Below are 19382 nucleotides of genomic sequence, written 5' to 3'. Positions count from 1 at the left end.
AACAGGCAAAGGAGATGAAAAGGCATGCTATCTATGATTGTTGGGTGAATGTTCATTTTTAAGTAGTGCATTAATTTGATTTTATTTTCCTTATCCCACTTGCCTGCCTTCGGAGGTCATCACTGTAAACCTTTCTAGCTGGGATGCCAAGTTGAACATTTGTGCAAGTTTCCATATTCCAGTTTTATAATTGGTTGTTGGAAATGTCACCCAAGTGCAGTTTGGTGGATCCCATTTTATTTCATCCCTATCCCCTGAAAATATGGTTAAAGGTTTTACTTGTATATGTCATTGCATTGAGCAGACCCTCCCAAATTTGGCACATTTCTACCCTACTCCTCTTGTCCCATTTCCAAAATGTGAGGCCTGGTGGCTTTGAGCAAGATGCAGACCTAAGTGTTTGCCTATTTCTATGTAATCAGTTTGCTTTAAAAGGATGAAAGGAGTAGGAAGAGCCTCATGTGGAGCATAAACAGGTGACATAGAACTTATGGAACAAATGGCCTGTTTGTGTGCCCTAAATTCTATGTAATAACGTCAGCATTAACTGCCATTGATGAATCCAATTTCTATAAGATTGACTTTGTTTTCTAGTGAGGAAAAACAATGCACACAATTTTTTGACACTGCAAAATTGCAGGTGGTAAAGAAAAAAAATGTGACAGAAGTGAAGTCTCAGATTTCAAATGTTGCAAAGAAAGGATACATTTAGTGAGGCTAAAACTCGCAGCATCCAAGTCTGAGTTTCTGGTGAAAGTGAAAACAGACATTTGTGCTTTAGCCTGCCCAATGTTCAGTTGAGTGGTGTGCAGTGCAGTGATTATATGCTTCATTGGTTATATTCCCTTGTCCCAGGTGCTACTCAAGTTGGTAGATCAGCACCGACAGAAACAATATGTTGCACCTCGTGTGCTGCAGCAAGTCCTTAACTACCTGAATCAAGGTGTCAACCACTCTCTCACGTGGAAGCAAATGAAGCCACACATTCAGGTAAGCGCCACATGAACTTTGCACATCTGTGTTTGCTCTACATTCTGTTACAGCTGTACGCTATTAGCTTGCTGGTGAAGGGTGAGACTCCAATTACTGAAAAGTTTCCATAAGACTTAGATTTCTTTTTTTATTCACTGGTGTAGGAGCACTCAGGCTGGTTATAGTTTCATGGGTTCTATCTAAACAACAACTTGAATTTATATATTTCCAGAAGGCATTTGATAAAATGCCACATCAAAGGTTATTGCAGAAATAAAAGCTCATGGTGTAGGGGGTAACATATTGGCATGGATAGAAGATTCACTAGCTAACAGGAAGCCAAGATTTGGCATAAATGCATCTATTTCTGGCTGGCAGGATGTGACGAGTAGTGTGCCGCAGGGATCAGTGCTGGGGCCTCAACTTTTGAAATTTATTTGTAAATGACTTTATTGAAGGGACCGAAGGAATGGTTGCTAAATTTGTTGACAACACAAAGATAGGTAGGAAAGTAAATTGTGAAGAGGATATAAGGAGGTTACAAAGTGACATAGATAGGTTAAATGAGTGGGCAAAGATCTGGCAAATAGAGTATAATGTAGGCAAATGTGAAATTGTCCATTTTGGTGGGAAGAATAAAAAGGAAGCTTATTATCTAAATGGCGAGAGATTGCAGAGCTCTGAGATTGAGGGACGTGGGTGTCCTCGTGCATCAATCGCAAAAGGTTAGTATGCAGGTACAGCAGATAATTAGGAAAGCTAATAGATTGTTATCATTTATTGTGAGGGGAATTGATTACAAAAGTAGGGAGGTTATGCTTCAGTTGTACAGGGTATTGATGAGACCACATTTGGAGTATTGTGTAAGTACTGGCCTCCTTATTTAAAGAAATATGTAAATGCGTTAGAAGCAGCTCAGAGAAGGTTTACTAAACTAATACTAGGAATGGGCAGATTGTCTTATGAGGAAAGGTTGGACAGGTTAGGCTTGTATCCACTGGAATTTAGAAGAATAAGAGGTGACTTAATTGAAACCTTTAAGATCCTGAGGGGTCTTGACAGGGTGGATGTGGAGAGGCTGTTTCCTCTTGTGGGAGAATCTAGAACCAGGGGTCACTCTTTAAAATTAAAGGGTCGCTCATTTAAGAAAGAAATGAAGAGAAATTTCTTCTGAGGGTTGAGTCTTTAGAACTCTTCTTCAAAAGGCAGCGGAAGCAGAGTCTTTGAACATTTTTAAGGCAGAGCTGGATAGATTCTTGATTTAACAAGGGGGTGAAAGGTTATTGGCGGTAGGCAGAAATGTGGGATTGAGGTCACATTCAGATCAGCCATGGTCTTACTGAATGGCAGAGCAGGCTCGAGGGGCCAAGTGGCCTACACCTGCTCCTAATTTATATTATTTTTATTCATTCACTGGATGTGGGCTTTGCTGGCTAAGCCAGCATTTATTGTCCATCCCTAGTTGCCCTTGAGAAGGTGATGGTGAGCTGCCTTCTTGAACCACTGTATTCCATGTGGTGCAGGTACACCCACAGTGCTGTCAGGAAGGGAGTGCCAGAATTTTGACCCAGCGATAGTGAAGGAACAGTGATATATTTCCAAGTCAGGATGGTGAGTGACTTGGAGGAGAACTTTCAGGTGGTGGTGTTCCCATGTATCTGCTGCCCTTGTCCTTCTAGATGGTAGTGGTCCTGGGTTTGGAAGGTGCTGTCTAAGGATCCTTGGTGAATTCCTATAGTGCATCTTGTAGATGGTACACACTGTTGCTACTGTGCATCGGTGGTGGAGTGATTGAACGTTTGAGGATCTGGTGCCAATCAAGCTTTGCCCTAGATGGTGTCAAGCTTCTTGAGTGTTGTTGGAGCTGCACTCATCCAGGCAAGTGGGGAATATTCTATCACACTCCTGACTTGTGCCTTGTAGATGGTGGACAGGCTTTGGGGAGTCAGGAGGTGAGTTACTCGTCGCACAATTCATAACCTCTGACCTGCTCTTGTAGCCACAGTATTTATATGACTAGTCCAGTTCAGTTTCTGGTCAATGGTAACCCCCAGGATGTTGATAGTGGGGGGACTCAGTGATGGTAACGCCATTGAATGTCAAGGGGCGATGGTTAGATTCTCTCTTTTTGGAGATGGTCATTGCCTGGCACTTGTGTGGCATGAATGTTACTTGCCACTTGTCAGCCCAAGCCTGGATATTGTCCAGGTCTTGCTGCACTTGCTTCAGTATCTGAGGAGTCGCAAATGGTGCTGAACATTGTGCAATCATCAGTGAACATCCCCACTTCTGACCTTATGATGCACTGAAGGTCATTGATGTAACAGCTGAAGACGGTTGGGCTGAGGATACTACCCTGAGAAACTCCTGCAGTGATGTCCTGGAGCTGAGATGACTGACCTCCAACAACCACAATCATCATCTTTTGTGCTAGGTATGACTCCAGCCAGTGGAGAGCTTTCCCACTGATTCCCATTGACTCCAGTTTTGCTTGGGCTCCTTGATGCCACATGCTATCAAATGTAGCCTTGATGTCAAGGGCAGTCACTCTCACCTCGGGATTTCAGCTCTTTTGTCCATGTTTGAACTAAGGCTGTAATGAGATCAGGAGCTGAATGGCCCTAGCCGAACCCAAACTGGGTGTCAGTGAGCAGGTTATTGCTCAGCAAGATAGCACTGTTGATGACCCCTTCCATTACTTTACTGATGATGGAGAGTAGACTGATGGGGTGGTAATTGGCCTGGTTGGATTTGTCCTGTTTTTTCTGTATACAGGACATACCTGGGCAATTTTCCACATAGCCGGGTAGATGCCAGTGTTGTAGCTGTACTGGAACAGCTTGGCTAGGGGTGTGGCAAGTTCTGGAGCACAAGCCTTTAGTACTATTGCTGGAATATTGTCAGGGCCCGTAGCCTTTGCAGTATCCAGTGCCTTCAGCTGTTTTTTGATGTAACGTGGAGTGAATCAAATTGGCTGAAGACTGGGTTCTGTGATGCTGGGGAGCTCTGGAGGCGGCTGAGATGCATCATCCACTCAGCACTTCTGGCTGAAGATTGTAGCAAATGCTTCAGCCTTATCTTTTGCACTGATTGCTGGGCTCCCCCATCATTGTGGATGGGGATACTTGTGGAGCCTCCTCCTCCAATGAGTTGTTTAATATTTCATATGTTTGTATTGTCACTATTCACTGGGGATATAGCACTGCAATATCAAGCTCCACTGCTCCCTGAGCTGCAACAAATGTGAAAAGTTTGATCAACCCACCTAATTGTTTAAATTAGGTTAACAAAGTACAAGCACCAGATTTTTAAACTTATTAAGTAAATAACTGTTTATTGAACAAATTGTTTTTAACCGGTGGCAAAAGAAAGAAATATGAACTGCTAATTTCTAACTCTATAACCTAAACTCTAGCCCTTCTTAAATCTCTATACACACACATATAAGACACACCAAAACATGGTTTTTAAGGGTGGGATGAAACAGTTCCATAGCACCAATTCTGGAGTATAGGATTCGATGGGTTGATTTTGATCGATGTCTTCCAAATTCCTTTCAGTTCTTTGTTGATGACACGAGGCGGTCTTCCAGCACTTTCAGTCTGCAGTTCACTGTTTGAGCAATTGCCTTTCAGTGTTTCTAAAGGTGATTTTCCCCTTTTCCTCTTGACAAGGGTTTTCAGAGAGAGAGCAGGTTATAGAGATATGAGGAAAAAAGAAGCCAGCCATCTATTATTGTAGAATTACTAGAATCTTACACAGGAGGAAGAGGGTTTAGGTCTTGTCTAATTTCATGCCAGGTACTATTCAGCTGCACTGCTCTCACAGAAGCCCTGGTCATTTGGTCAGGAGCCAATTAAAACGTTGTTGCCAGGCAGTTCCCCACTAGACCGGACTCCTCCTTGGCACCATCCTGTCTTTCTTGGTAAACTCTGTCCCAGGATAGCAACATTGTATACATCCCTTACACTGTTCCAGTAGACATGTCTTTCAAACTGCAGCCATTGTAATTTTTATCCACAGCCCAACAGAAATAAAAAGATATGTTTGTTACAGTATGTTGCATTTGTGTAACACCTTTGACGCAGTGAAGTATCCCAAGGCATGTTATCAGACAAAATTTGACACTGAATGATATGAGATATTAGGGCAGGAACCAAACATTTGATGAAAGGGTAGGTTTTAAAGGAGGAGAGAGAGAAGGAAAAGTTTTATGGAGGGAAGTCCAGGGATTGGGGTCTAGACAGCTGAAGGCTGTGCCCACCATCGGAGAAACCCCCACTTAACATCAACTAACTCAATTCGGATTAGGAATTCAACTTGGTGCATTCTGGTGAAATGGGTTAGTTCTACACTTCTTCTCAGACAGCAGGACTATAGGCATGCCACTAATACCATTTGAATTTTCAGTCGTTCTCTGAGTAATCACAGTCACAGTGGTAACCCTTATATGGCATAAAATGAATGAGGGTGACTCTTTTGGTGATCGTGTGGATATAATGCTTAAATAGAATTTGCGAAACCCCAATCAAATGAATGAACTCTGGATTTTCCATGGGTTGTACTGATCAGTTTTGTGCTGGTTATCCCTGGTATCTTGACCAGATGAGCTTCACTATTGATCACTGATCGGTAGTTTAAACCCCGGGCAGTAAACTGCTGGTATAAGGAGCTGCTCAGATTACTGGCGCTCTTTTTCTATTGTTCATTTTCAGTCTGAAGTTGCAAGTCTGAGTAGCTCAGCTGTTTATTTGAGAGTGCTAATTTTGGGTTGAAAATGAATGGATTGCAAAGTGGCTTAACATGAAGAGTGTGGGAGTTCTGAGAAATCTGTTCAACAGAAACGGGTTCCAGCTGATCAGTACAAGTGATAGAAAATCCAGAGAATTATTATAAAGGGGGAATTGGCAAGCACTGTTGTGTAGTGAGAAACTGTTCAATCTCCTGTTCAAATCACGAGCCAGCATCATTCAGCACAGCACAGTAATTGAGAATCTCCCCTACTAATCAGTGGGTTATGCTAACCATTTGGCTACCAACCAAGTCAATCACTATAACCAGACTTGGTGTGTTTGAAATTCTCTCCTTTGGGTTTGCATTCAGGGAATTGTGATGCACAAAAGAATGGGAGTTGCCATGGAAATAGAATGCATGATTCTGAAAATAGCACACATTACTTCCTACCTCTCAACTGTATAATCTGATATCAGTAAAATATATATTAAAAAGTTCTTGATTGTGTTCCAGAACAGCTTGTAATATAAATGAACAGTCATAGGTACCAGTAATAACTGGTATTGCTTGGCACAGTCTCCGAACCCACCACCTGCATACTGAATTTGGTATCTGGCCTCTATTTATAAGGCTTAGTTCTGCAATGCAGACTTTAAAGTCAATATTAACCTACAAGCTATGTGGTATGAGCTCAGTAACCGAAAAGCTGTCAAAAATTCCATTTATAGCTGTTGTATGAGCTGTCATTATAAATCTTCAGTACACATAACTGATTTCTTGCGGAGACTGAGAGAACAGGCAAGCAGTAGAACTCAGGAACTTCTTGAGGAATAAGAGAATGAAAAACCACTAAGAACATCAGTGTAACTTGACCCCATTGCCACTGTGATCTCTTTTAACTGCTTCTGTTCACTCACCACCGCAAATGTGGAAAGTCTTCATTCATACCATATGTGCCCACTTAAGGAAACTTACTTGGGAGAACCACTAAGGGTAGCAAGGCTGCAGAATGTACTCTGGGTCAGGGACTTCTATGCCTATCACCAAGAGTGGCTCGGTAGTACAGATATTGCCCAAGCTGACCGAGCCCTGAAGACAGAGTTGCTGGATTGGGCCTGCAGCAGCTGGTGAGGGAATCAACAAGAGGGTAAAAACCTACATGACCTCGGTCTACCCTAACCAGTCTACCTTTCGCAGATGCATGTCCATGACAGTATTGCTAGGAGTGATTACTGTCCAGTCCTTGTGGAGACAAGTCTGTCTTCACGCTGAGGATACCATCCATCGTGTTGTGTTGCATTACTATTGTTTTAAACGGGATAGATTTAAAACAGATCTAGCAGCTCTAATCTGGGCATCCATGAGGTGCTGTGGACCATCAACAGCAGCAGAATTGTATTCAACCACAACCTGTAATATTATGGTCTGGCATATTCCTCACTGTACTATTACCATTAAGCTGGGGGATCAACTCTGGTTCAATGAGGAGTGCAGGAGGGCATGTGAGGAGCAACACAAGGCATACCTAAAAATGAGGCGTCTACCTGGTGAAGGTCTGCAACAAAGGACTGCACGCATGCCAAACAGCAGAAGCAGCATGCATTAGACAGAGCTAAGCAATCGCACAACCAATGGATCAGATCTAAGCTCTGGAGTCCTGCCACATCTAGTTGTGAAAGGTTGTGGACAACTAACAGGAGGAGGAGGCCTGTCCTAGCTTTCACTACAGAGTGTATAGTTGCTACACTCCTTCAAAACTGTAGCATTTAAATATACTAGTCCCTCCTGATTTTCTGTTGAGGCTCCTACTGCTGATTTGAAATCTCCTTCACTGGGTGGTTTCTTCTTTTATATTGGAAGCGGGAGCTAGAGCAGGAGTCAGGAATGAAAGCTTCCATTTAGTTACCACAGCGATGGGGATGTAGAATGGAGCAACACATGATGGCAGTGCCAGGAATGCATAATTGGGGAGATTGTTTTGATGAACTGGAAACCTGAGGAACTGTGACCCATTTCTATATCACCCAACTCCCTACGCTTGGCCACAAATAATAACCTAAAATTCTTGTGCAACTGTGACTGTGTAGTCATCTATAACAACTGTTTCCTCAGTTTTATCTGTTAATGTTTTTTGTTTTTCTCAATGCGTGGCACTTTGAATTTTTTTCCACCGCTGTGCATGTGCAATTTTTAACACTGAACAAGATTTGTGCCGTACTTTCCAGGGACGTTGCTTGTAGCCTGGGTGGCAACAGTTGAGAGCAGACTTGCAAAATTCTTCATTTGATTTTGTCACAGAGCTTAATTTTTGCTATTGATGTACTTGGTAAGAATTGTGCACCAATGAACAACACACTGGTGGGGAATGGATGATGAAAGATTGCAATGTTCGCAAGATTGTATTTGATCCATTTGTTCGTGTATTTCCAAAATGTCAACCGCACTGTCCTGCTTTTGGAACATCCATTTGTTCCTTGAAAGAGCCCAATTCCTTGCCTCAACCAGAAAATAGTTAAACTATTTTTGATTATGTGCTCACTGGTAGAAGGGCAACACAGTCTTAAAATCACCCTCCATATTGTTACATAGCAGCAATGCACAGCCAACTATCCTGAACCAGTTAATGGTGGGGGTTGATGCTGCAAGGTCCTCCAATGGACTGGATGGATCACACAGTATCCAGCAGTAGAGGGGCTTGTACATGTGGCCATTACAGAACAATGCAGAATAGAAATTGCATAGAAAAAGGTGCATTTCTCAAGGATTTGGATAGCATTCTCCTGTTCCAGTATTTTTACAAGAAATGGGTTTGGCGGAGTACAGTGCATAGCAGACTGAAGGGATGCTGCAGGTCTCCACTGGATAAAAATTTGAATTTTAGCTTGCTGCAGTAATGTTTTGCATAGCAGACTGAAGGGATGCTGCAGGTCTCCACAGGATAAAAATTTGAATTTTAGCTTGCTGCAGTAATGTTTTGCATAGGGAGGGAAAAGCCAATCATCTTGATCCACTCCTGTACTCTTTCTGGTAGCTACCTGTAGGACAGGAGCTCAGAAGTAAATTCTGCCCTTTTCTTGGCTCAGACAGATGGACTGTAGCGAGATAAAAGAGAATCTAAATTCAGTTAAATTGGCACTATTAGATTAATCTGTAAATTCCAGCCTGACAGTAGTTGTAGGGCCCCTTTTCAGGTCCATAACAACCATAAGATGAAGGTGATATCAACTCACTCATAATAACATTGTGAAATCTAACTAGTAGCTTGCTGTTAATTAGCATTTTTGTGGCTGTACTAAATCATAGGAGGGTTGAGCGGCAGCGATGTGTTCAAGATCTTTGACCAAAAGGGACAGCTAAGAGAGAGCTTTTTAGGAAGGAGGATGATGAGATGATTTTGTAAAGAATGGGAATGACATCAGAATGTAAAGAAAGGCTCAGATGACAATGCCAGTTGCACACCACATACCCTTGCATGCAACTCCTTTGAACACATCGGAATGGTGGGCAAGGGAAGCTGTTTTGGAGCGGATACAACAAGAGTGGAGTTAGAAGGGAAAGGAGGTCCCGTGGGAGCTAGCAATGGACTTGACGGGGATGGAACTGAGCTGGAGTGGGCCTAGAGGAGCTGAGGCTGGGCAGAGTGCATGAAATGCTTGGGGTGAAGGGTTAACGAGGGGACTAATGGAATAATCTGATTAATCCATAGTGTCACAAGTGCGGCATGGATCAATCTAGTGATTTGCTTGGAATTTGGCATCACTTGATTAGCACATTTAGAACAATTGATTGTTCCATGCTGGAGACCACCAGATTAGGGCACATGGTAAAATTAATTCAAATCCCTGAAACTGTTTTTCTTTCTTTCCCCCTCTCTCTCACTCCTTCTGGCCCCCTTTGCGCAAATCCCCACCACAAACCCATTGTTGATACAGAGCATTTCTGAAGAGGTCGTCTTCCCACTGATGTGTTATAAAGATGAAGATGAGGAGCTGTGGCAGGAGGATCCATACGAATACATTCGGATGAAATTTGGTGAGGTCCACAAAATGTCCCTGGATTTGATTGTGCTATAGATTTTCTTGTGTTGCTAAAAGCTGAGAACCTGAGTGATTTCTATTCCCTCTCTATTGTCCCAGCAAAAAGGTAATTTTATTTAATTGTGAAGCCAAGATAATTAAAAACAGTTTTTGAGGTGTTCTCTCACTTTGGGCACTGCAGTGTTGTTAATTAGTGAATGTGAAAACCGCAGCTGCGTTAATTAGTAAGATTGTTGAAATATTTTTCAGATGTATTCGAGGACCATGTCTCCCCAACCATTGCAGCTCAGAATTTCCTTTACACTGCAGCAAAGAAGAGAAAGGAGGTGAGGCACTAACTTCCCCTGTGTCAAATGGAATTCAGTTCTGCAGCTATTAAACTGTAATATCAGTGAGCAGCAGTTTGAAGTTTTGAGCACCTCTCTGACTCTGGGAAACAACACTGTTTGACTTTTGGAGCTGGTAAATTTTAACATGACTTTAGGCTTTATTGTGAAAGTTAAACACGAAAGCTATTGGGCCACAAATTGCTGCAGTGGCAGATTTCTTTCTGGGCCTGCAAGATTGAGTGATATGTCAGGGCCATAAATCACATCATTATTGGGGTTTTCCAGCTCTAAACGCCTGCTGCTGGAATATTTGTGTTGCATAAAACCAGCCATTTCATAATCGGCATTAAGTTGAAAGGGAACCCTCATTACGAGAAGAGGCTTTCATCGGTTTGGGCATGGCTAAAGGCTGAGTGGTGCATATCAACCAGCAAACTGAGAGGAATCCCAGCCCATGGAGTTTTCTCCAAATTAATGGTGAGCACTTTTACCGTATAATTAGAATGGTGTGACTTCCCAGCAATATCTGGCCCATTTAAAAAAAAACCTGAGTATTAACTCCACAGTATTGGGCCAAGTAGTTGGAGGTGGGGCAGGACTTAGTGCAGCAAAAAAAATCTGTTTACCCAGCAAACTAGTCTTTTTAAACAATGCACTACAGAAAACAGTCTGTTTCCTTAGCAAAGAGAATCTTTAAATTGAACTTCCATGAGCTGCAACTCATGACCAAAACTGCAGCAAAGACTCCTGATAAAAGTGTGACTATTTATCCAGCAAAGTGTAGTGAGTGATGGATCGCTGCATAAAAAGATGTATTGAAAATCAATCCCGGTTAATCACAGCAGTGTGATTGATAGAGGAATCATCCCATCATCTCCATTCCAGGCAGGACTTGGCGTTACTTTATGAAGATATTTTTAAAAAAACACAATTTTTATAATTTTATCAGTGCACCTTGGCACTTAAAAGTATGATTTACACTTAAAAGTATAAAACATGGCAATGAGTTGGTGCATCAACATACTATGCCTTGGAACGGTGTGAGAGAATTTGATTTCTGATCTAGGCCACATGGCCTGGGGGTTATAGAGTCGAGGCCAGGTGCCTTCCTCAGATAAAAGAGAGCCAATCCTGGAGTAGCCTTTCCTGTCACCATGCGACAGGTTCAGAGTGGGATGGTAGAGGTTTGTGAGTAGGCCAGCCGCCAACCTACTCTGCCATGTTTGCTGGTTCTGGAGAATTGGAGGAAATCCCTTTGGGGAGGAGAAGGAGAAGAAAAGCAAGCTTGTACTTTCTGAAGCAAGTATTAAGTGTCTGCATGCTGCTGATTAGAAAACATTGTATAATGCTTACAGATGAACTGCATCATACCCTAAAGCTTAACCTAAAGTCAAAGTTCAATTCCCAGTCTCCCCTCCACCCCTTAGACGAATGAAGATTCCTGTATAAATTAGTTGAAGTCAGGCAAAATGAACTTTAAATAATTTTAATTATTTATGATACAAACTTTCGTTGTAATAACAATGATTTTAATTCCACCATTTTGTCACTTTGAACTGATTTGACTTCTATAGGTTTTGCCAAAGATGATGAGCTTTTGTTACCAGATCTTGACAGACCCAAGCGGTGATCCGCGAAAGAAGGATGGAGCACTACATGTAATTGGTTCTTTGGCGGATATACTGCTAAAAGTAGGTTGATGAATAGGTTTGGAGAGAAATGTTTATGTCAAGCTCACCTTAATGGTTTAGGCAGGATAAAGCTGAGCTGTGGGAATCAGAAGCTTGTAGGTTTGAGGTGCAGTTTGTACTAAGTTAGTCGATCTCTGTTGGGGCAATATTTGGGCTCCTGCATTTGGGGAGAAGAAGAAAGGTCCAATTTGCAAAGATATGGAGAGGGAGCTGGGGAGTGGGACTGATGGATAACTCTTTCAATGACCTGCCAGCTGGCCTCCTTTTGTGCTGCAAGATTTTTTTGAATTTAATGACATCTGCAGTGAGGGCATGTTTAGATTTTGGACAGAGACGCGATTAGCCTTGGTTGTTGATGTCTCTGAGAATAACCTGTTGGCACTCAAGATTTGGGTTCATGCATGTAGACTGGTCACTTATCTGAGGGTTGCATTATAAAAAATAAGCCTTTTCAGACAAGAAGGGGAGAAATTAGCTACTGAAGAAAAAGATAGATAATTTGGTCTCCAAAGCTGGTCATATTATCTCTGAAATAGGACCTAGATGTGGAGTATCAAGAAATGCCAGGCACCTCCAGCGCTTATCTCAACCATGTTCGGTGTACTTGACCTTCCGTAGGTTTATAAATCCTCTTGATCCACAATAGAAAAAAAATGTCATCTATAGTTTCACATTTATAAAAGAGTGGAACCATTTTGGGCAGCATACGAATAGGTAATATCCTGTCACTAAACGTCACTAATGCACCTTGACAGTGCGATAAAGATATCTTGAGTTTGGAAAGGATATTGCATACCTTAGCATGAATTCAATTTTCACATTCCCTGCATTTTCTGTATTTTGAACATTATATTTGAATGCTGAGCATCGAACAGCACAGAGCAAGTTCAAGACCATTCAATATAATGCTAAGCTTCCTACATTCTGTCCAGCAATAGAGCGACGGAGATTGAGGGGCGACTTGATAGAAGTTTACAAAATTATGAGTGGCATGGACAGAGTAGATAGTCAGAAGCTTTTTCCCAGGGTGGAAGAGTCAATTACGAGGAGACATAGTTTTCTCCTCTCACCTTAAATCTATAGAGGAGATGCGCAGGGCAAGTTTTTTACGCAGAGGGTAGTGAGTGTCTGGAATTCGCTGCCAGAGGAGGTGGTGGAAGCAGGTACGATAGTGGTGTTTAAGAGGCAGCTTGACAAATACATGAATAGGATGGGAATAGAGGGATACGGACCCTGGAAGTGCAAAATGTTTTAGTTGATGGGCAATATGATCGGCGCAGGCTTGGAAGGCCGAAGGGCCCGATCCTGTGCTGTACTTTTCTTTGTTCTTTGTTCAATGCTTGTACCAGTATCTAATTTGGCCAAGCACTTGCTCCTGCACCCATTTCCCACAACAGACATTTTTTGTTCCTCTAATGGCCAGACTAGTATTGTAGAGCTAATTTTTGCAGTGTGGGCTCATGCCTACCGGGACGTGCATCAAAAATGCTCAAACTAATCTCTGGTAGAACCTTTCTAGCCAATGGAGGAGACTTTCAGAACCCTAACTGAGTTGGTTTTAAGCCCACATCTCGGACATGAGGCCAAAGAGCCTTAACATAATTGAAGTCAGTGGGAACTGTGGAAAAGTTCTCCATTGGCACGAGCTGGAATTCCTCAGGGTAGTGTCCTGAACCCAGCCTTCTCAGCTGTTTCATCCATCATAAGGTCAGAAGTGGGGATGTTTGCTGATGATTGCATAGTGTTTGGTTCCATTCACAAATGCTCAGATACTGAAGCAGTCCATGTCTACCTGCGACAAGGCTTAGACAACATTGCAAGCTTGGGCTAATAAGTTACAAGTAATAATTGCATTACACTCAACTACCAGGCTTTGATCATTTCCAACAAGAGAAAGTCTAATCACCTCTCTGATATTCAGTGCCATTGAATATCATTGAATCCCCCAACATCAACATCCTGGGGTTACCATTGACCAGAAACTGAACTGCACTAGCCATATAAATTCAGTGGCTGCAAGAATAGGTTAGAGGCTGGGAATTCAGCAACGAGTAACTCACTTCCTGATTCCACAAAGCCTGTCCACCATCCTTAAGACACACAAGTCATAAGTGTGATAGAATACTCTCCACTTGCCTGGATGATTGCAGCTCCAACAACAACACAAGAAGCTCAATCCCATCCAGGAAAAAGCAGTCTGCTTGATTAGCACCCCATCCACCACCTTAAACATTCACTCTCTTGACCACTGATATCGTGGCTGATGGATGTACCATCTGAAAGAAGTACTGAGCTACCTACTTTATCCGTTTTGGCCACCTTATTTAAGGAAGGACTATATCGCTATTCCTTCATTGTCACTCAGCCAAAATTCTGTAACTCCCTAGCTAACAGCACTCTGACTGTACCCTCTCCATATGGACTGCAGAAATTGAAGAAGGCTGCTTATCATAACGATCTTAAGGGCACAACAATGGTCAAAAATGCTGGCCTTATTAGTGATGCCCACATCCCAGGAATGAAGAAAGCACTATCTCGCCCTCTGAGCCAACCACTCCTAGACTGTTAAACATTATTCTCACAGTTCCCTTAAAGTATTGTGCATTTTGTTTTGCTCTTGTTTCACCTTCTGTCAACTAACGCTGAATTTATGTTTATACCAACAGAAAAACATATACAAGGGCCAAATGGAGTTGATGCTTCAGAATTATGTATTTACACTCTTTAACTCTGATCTAGGCTATCTCCGAGCTAGGGTAAGGCTAAGTACCATGTGCATAATTTTGTGAAGAGTAGCTCTAACTAACTAAGGTTGTTCTCTTTCCTTTCTGCTTTGTTTTCTTAAAAACGCATTTGAAAATGAGGCCATCTGCACTTCTAAACAGGAGAAACTTTGAAGAAAAAACAGTTAATTTGGCCTCTGAATTCTGTCAAAAATGCAGCAATGTTTGTCAGCATCTGTAAAGAGTAAAAGCAGATGAACTTTTGAGGGTAAAACATGTCTTTGAAACTGAATTGCCTTTTAGGAGTGTAAAAAGGGTGTTGGGGAGAAACAAGTACTTCAGTCAGAAAAAATTTTAAAAGGTTGTATGTCCTGCTGTCTTAAGAGAAGAACAGTTAATTGGTGGATGATATGTAATATTTTACCTCACCCTCTTTTTCCAACTTAAAAATAACTCGAACTCATGCAGCACCTTTAAGGTGCTTCACAGGAACATTACTAAGCAGAATTTGACACTGAGGCACTTGGCCAAAAGCTTGTTCAGAGAGGTAGATTTTAAGCAGTGTCTTAAAGGAGAAGAGAGAGAGAGACAGAGAAGTTTAGGGAGAGAATGCCAGAGTTTTCAGGCCTAGATGACTTAAGGCATGGCTACCAATAATAGGGTAAAGAAAATTGGGGTGTACAAGAGGCCAAAATTCAAGGAACACAGAGTTCATAAAGGGTTGTGTAGGCCTGGGCAGGGTAAATACAATAGTACTTTTTGTCCCAGTTTTTCAAAGGGTTTTATTCAATCTGTTGACCTATCTTTCCTCTTCACAGCTGCTGACAGACCTCCAGCGTTACTGTGAGTGTATTCTGTGTTCATTCCAGATTTCCAGCAGATGATAAATTACCCAGTACACAGTTAATCAGTGCATTTAACTTGAGTGTTGGAAATTGGAACCAGTGGCTTTGTGTTGTTTGCCTCTGCAGTAAAAGAGGTTTTTGGAACATAATGGGTTAATTTACAACTAACTGAAAACTTTTGACAAACTTGCATTTGACTCGAAGGTAAATTTAATTCCTTCCTCCACCCAATATACCTCACCTAGAAAGTGCTTAAAATAGAGTTAGACAGTTCCAATTTGAAACCATTTTAATTTATTTGTGAGAAAATTTGTTCAAACCGTGTCTATTCAAACTCATGTTTCTGGCTCAGCGCACTTGTTGTAAAGTCTTGTATGTAAGTCTAACCTTCTTGCTTCTTCCTGTTTGCTCCTAAATGTAGGAGTACAACTGACATGACATGTGCAATTAATTGGATTTCTTTAAGCGTGATGTTGAGTTGTATCTAGATATTGGAACACAGAATAGATCTTATGATTCTAAAAAGTGGTGTATGTTTCCATTAAGAATGACAGTGGTCACTTTGCTTAACAAAGTTGTAATTAAAATGTGGTTATGCTTTTACCCAGAAATACCAAAAAGAAATCTTCACAAATCACAATATCATAATGAATGGAATTTCTGCTCTCCCTCACTGGATGAATAGATATGTGCCCAATGGCGTGCTGGGAATGGTAGCATAGTGGTAACCTTACTGGACTAGTAACCCAGAGGCTTGGTTAATTCTCTGGAGAATTGAATTCAAATCTCATTGCGACAACTGGAGAATTTAAGTGCAATTACTTCATAGGTCCGGAATAAAAGATAGTATCAGTAATGGTGACCACGAATCTACTGGATTGTGCTAAAAACCCATCTGCTCATTAATGCCCTTTAGGGAAGGAACTCTGCCATCCCTACCTGTTCTGGCCTACCTGTGACTTCAGATCCCCAGCGTTGTGGTTGACTCTTAACTTCCCTCTGAACAGGCCTAGCAAGACACTTAGTTATATCAAACCACTACAGAAAAGTTAGATGGACCACCTGGCATCGTCCCAGACATTGGATACTATGCTGGCACATCCAGCTTAGTCAACTCTGTAAAGCCCTCCTCGTTAACAGCTGGAGATTTATGCCAAAATTGGGAGAGCTGTCCCACAGACTAGTCAAGTAACAGCCTGACATAGTCATACTCACCAAATCATACCTTACAGCCTATGCCCCAGACTCTTCCATCACCATCCTTTAGTATGACCTGTGCCACTGGCATGTTAGATGGACCAAAAGTGGTACCAGTGATATCAGTACCCCTTACATTGAACACCATTTGGAAGAGGCACTGAGGATAGCTAAGGCACAGAATGTATTCTGGGTGGGGGCTTGATGCCCATCACGAAGACTGGTTTGTAGCACAACTACTGACCAAGCTGGCTGAGCCCTGAAGGACATTTCTGCCAAACTGGGCCTGCATCAGGTGGTGATGGAACTAACAGGAGTGAAAAATCTAATTGACCTTGTCCTCACCAATCTGCCTGATGCAGATGCATCTGTGTATGAGAATATTGGTAGAAGTGACCACTGCATATAAAAACATAAGAAATAGGCACAGGAGTAAGCCATTCGGCCCCTCAAGCCTGCTCCGCCAGTGAATAAAGTTATGGCTGATCTAATATGGCCGTAACTCCACTTTCCTGCCTGTCCCCCATAATTCTTGATTTCCCTGTCTAACTCAGCCCTGAATATATTCAATGACTCAGCTTCCACTGCTCACTGGGGGAGAGAATTCCAAATGCCAGCGATGCTCTGAAAGAAGAAATTCCTTCTCATCTCCATCTTAAAACGGGAGACCCTTTATTTTTAAACTATACTCCCTGGTTCTAGATTCTCCCATGAGGGGAAACATCCTCTCAGCATCTACCCTGTCAAGCTCCCTCAGAATCTTGCGTGTTTCAATAAGTCACCTCTCGTTCTTCTAAACTCCAATGAGTACAGGCTCAACCTTTCCTCATAGGACAACCCCTTCATCCCAGGAATCAGTCTCGTGAATCTTCTCTGAACTGCCTCCAATGCATGTATGTCCCTCCTTAAATATGGTGGCCAAAACTGCACACAGTACTCCAGATGTGGGCTCACCAATGCCTTGTACAGTTGTATTCTATCTCCCTTGTATAAAGACCAACATTCTGTTTGCCACCTTAATTACTTGCTGCACCTGCATGCTGACTTTTTGTGATTCATATACAAGGACACCCAAGGCCCCTCTGTATCACAACGTTCTGCAGTCTGTTTCCATTTAAATAATATTCTGCTTTCCTGTTCTTACTGCCAAATTAGGCAACCTCACATTTTGCTGCATTAAGTGCCATCTGCCAAATTTTTACCCACTCATTTAACCTATCTATATCTCTTTGCACCCCCATCAGAACTTGCTTTCCTACTTATCTTCATATCATCAGCAAATTTGGCTACAATACTGTTGGTCCCATCATCCAAGTAATTAATATAGATCGTAAATAGTTGAGGCCCCAGCACTGATCCCTGCGGCACTAGTTACAGTTTACCAAGTTGAAAATGACCCATTTATTCCAACTCTTGTTTCCTGTTAGTTAGCCATTCATCTATTCATGTTGATACATCACCCAACATCATGAACTCTTATCTTGTGTAGTGACCTTTTATGTGGCATCTTATTGAATGTTTTTTCTTTCAATTTGATATGACCATTAACTTCCTTTGTTAGCCATGGATGGTGTATCCTTCTGGTAGAGTCTTTCCTCCTCAATAGAATATATCTTGTTGAGAGTTATGAAATAATCTCCTTAAATGTACGCCACTGGTTTTCCTGTCTTCACACTAAGGACACTGCCTGTTATGTTGTGTGTTATTAACACCTTGCTAATCGGGATAGATTCAGATTAGATTTAGCAGCTCAAACTGGGTGTCCATGAGATGCTGTGGGTCATCAGCAGAATTGTACTCTACCAAATCTGTAACCTCATGACCTGGCATATCCTTCACTGTTATTACCATCAGGCCATGGGACTAACTGGTTCAATGAGGAGTGTAGGAGAATATGCCAGGGGCACCACCAGGCATAAAAATGAGGTGCTAACCTGGTGAAGCTACCACACAGGATTTCTTTATGCTATAGACAGAGCTTAGAGTTCTCACAATCGATAAATCAGATCAGAGTTCTGCAGTCCTGCCCCATCCAGTCGTAAATGGTGGTAGGCAATTAAAAAACTAATGGGAGAAGGAGGCTCCAATAACATCCCCATCCTGAATGATGGTGGTGCCCAGCACATCAGTGCAAAAAATGAGGCTGAAATGTTGACAGCCATCTTCAGCCAGAAGTACCGTGGATTTTTTTTTATATTCATTCACGGGTTTTGGGCTTCGCTGGCTGGGTCAGCATTTATTGCCCATCCCTAGTTGCCCTTGAGAAGATGGTGGTGAGCTGCCTTCTTGAAACGCTGCAGCCCATGTGGTGTAGGTACACCCACAGTGCTGTTAGGAAGGAAGTTCCAGAACTTTGACCCATCACAGCCACAGATAATCCATCACAGCCTCCTCCTGAGGTCCCCAGCATCACAGATGCCAGTCTTTAGCCAATTCAATCCACTCCAGATGATGCCAAGAAATGACTGAGCATGATGGACACATCAAAGGCAATGTGCCCCACTAATGTCCCTACTGTAGTCCTCTCAGAATCTTGCATGTTTCAATGAGATCAGCTCTTATTCTTTTAAACTCGAGAGAACATAACCCATTCTACTTAACATCTCCTCTCATTCTGGGAATCAATCTAGTGAACCTTTGTTGCATTCCCCCAATCTTGTGTGTGAAGGTATATGTTGATTTGCACATTTATAGTCTGCTTTTCCACAGGTACTGGGCTAAACAAACTATTTTTGTGAATTTGCACAGACAAAATGAGCCTTCAGTTCAAGAAAAGAGTTAATCCTTTGAGTCCTAAATTCCAACTACATAGTGAAGCACAAAATGCCAAAACTATTTTTTGGTTTACATTTAA

At 42.1% G+C, this 19382-nt stretch overlaps 1 protein-coding gene across 4 annotated transcripts in view; it reads left to right on the top strand.

Annotated features, from left to right (window-relative positions):
- The window catches only part of ipo8 (importin 8), a 121631-nt gene that overhangs the window by 50354 nt on the left and 51895 nt on the right, over positions 1-19382 (top strand). For all 4 annotated transcript variants that reach the window (XM_078568502.1, XM_078568501.1, XM_078568504.1 and 1 more), the window contains 5 exons: positions 856-990; positions 9639-9738; positions 9993-10069; positions 11647-11763; positions 14430-14519. In XM_078568502.1, coding sequence (XP_078424628.1) covers positions 856-990; positions 9639-9738; positions 9993-10069; positions 11647-11763; positions 14430-14519 — 519 coding nt within the window. The remainder of the gene's footprint in view (positions 1-855; positions 991-9638; positions 9739-9992; positions 10070-11646; positions 11764-14429; positions 14520-19382) is intronic.

Source organism: Cetorhinus maximus, chromosome 22 (assembly GCF_964194155.1).
Source record: "Cetorhinus maximus chromosome 22, sCetMax3.hap1.1, whole genome shotgun sequence".
Taxonomy (NCBI): domain Eukaryota; kingdom Metazoa; phylum Chordata; class Chondrichthyes; order Lamniformes; family Cetorhinidae; genus Cetorhinus; species Cetorhinus maximus.
The sequence above is the reverse complement of the archived record's forward strand: the minus strand, read 5'-3'. Positions and strand labels throughout refer to the sequence as shown.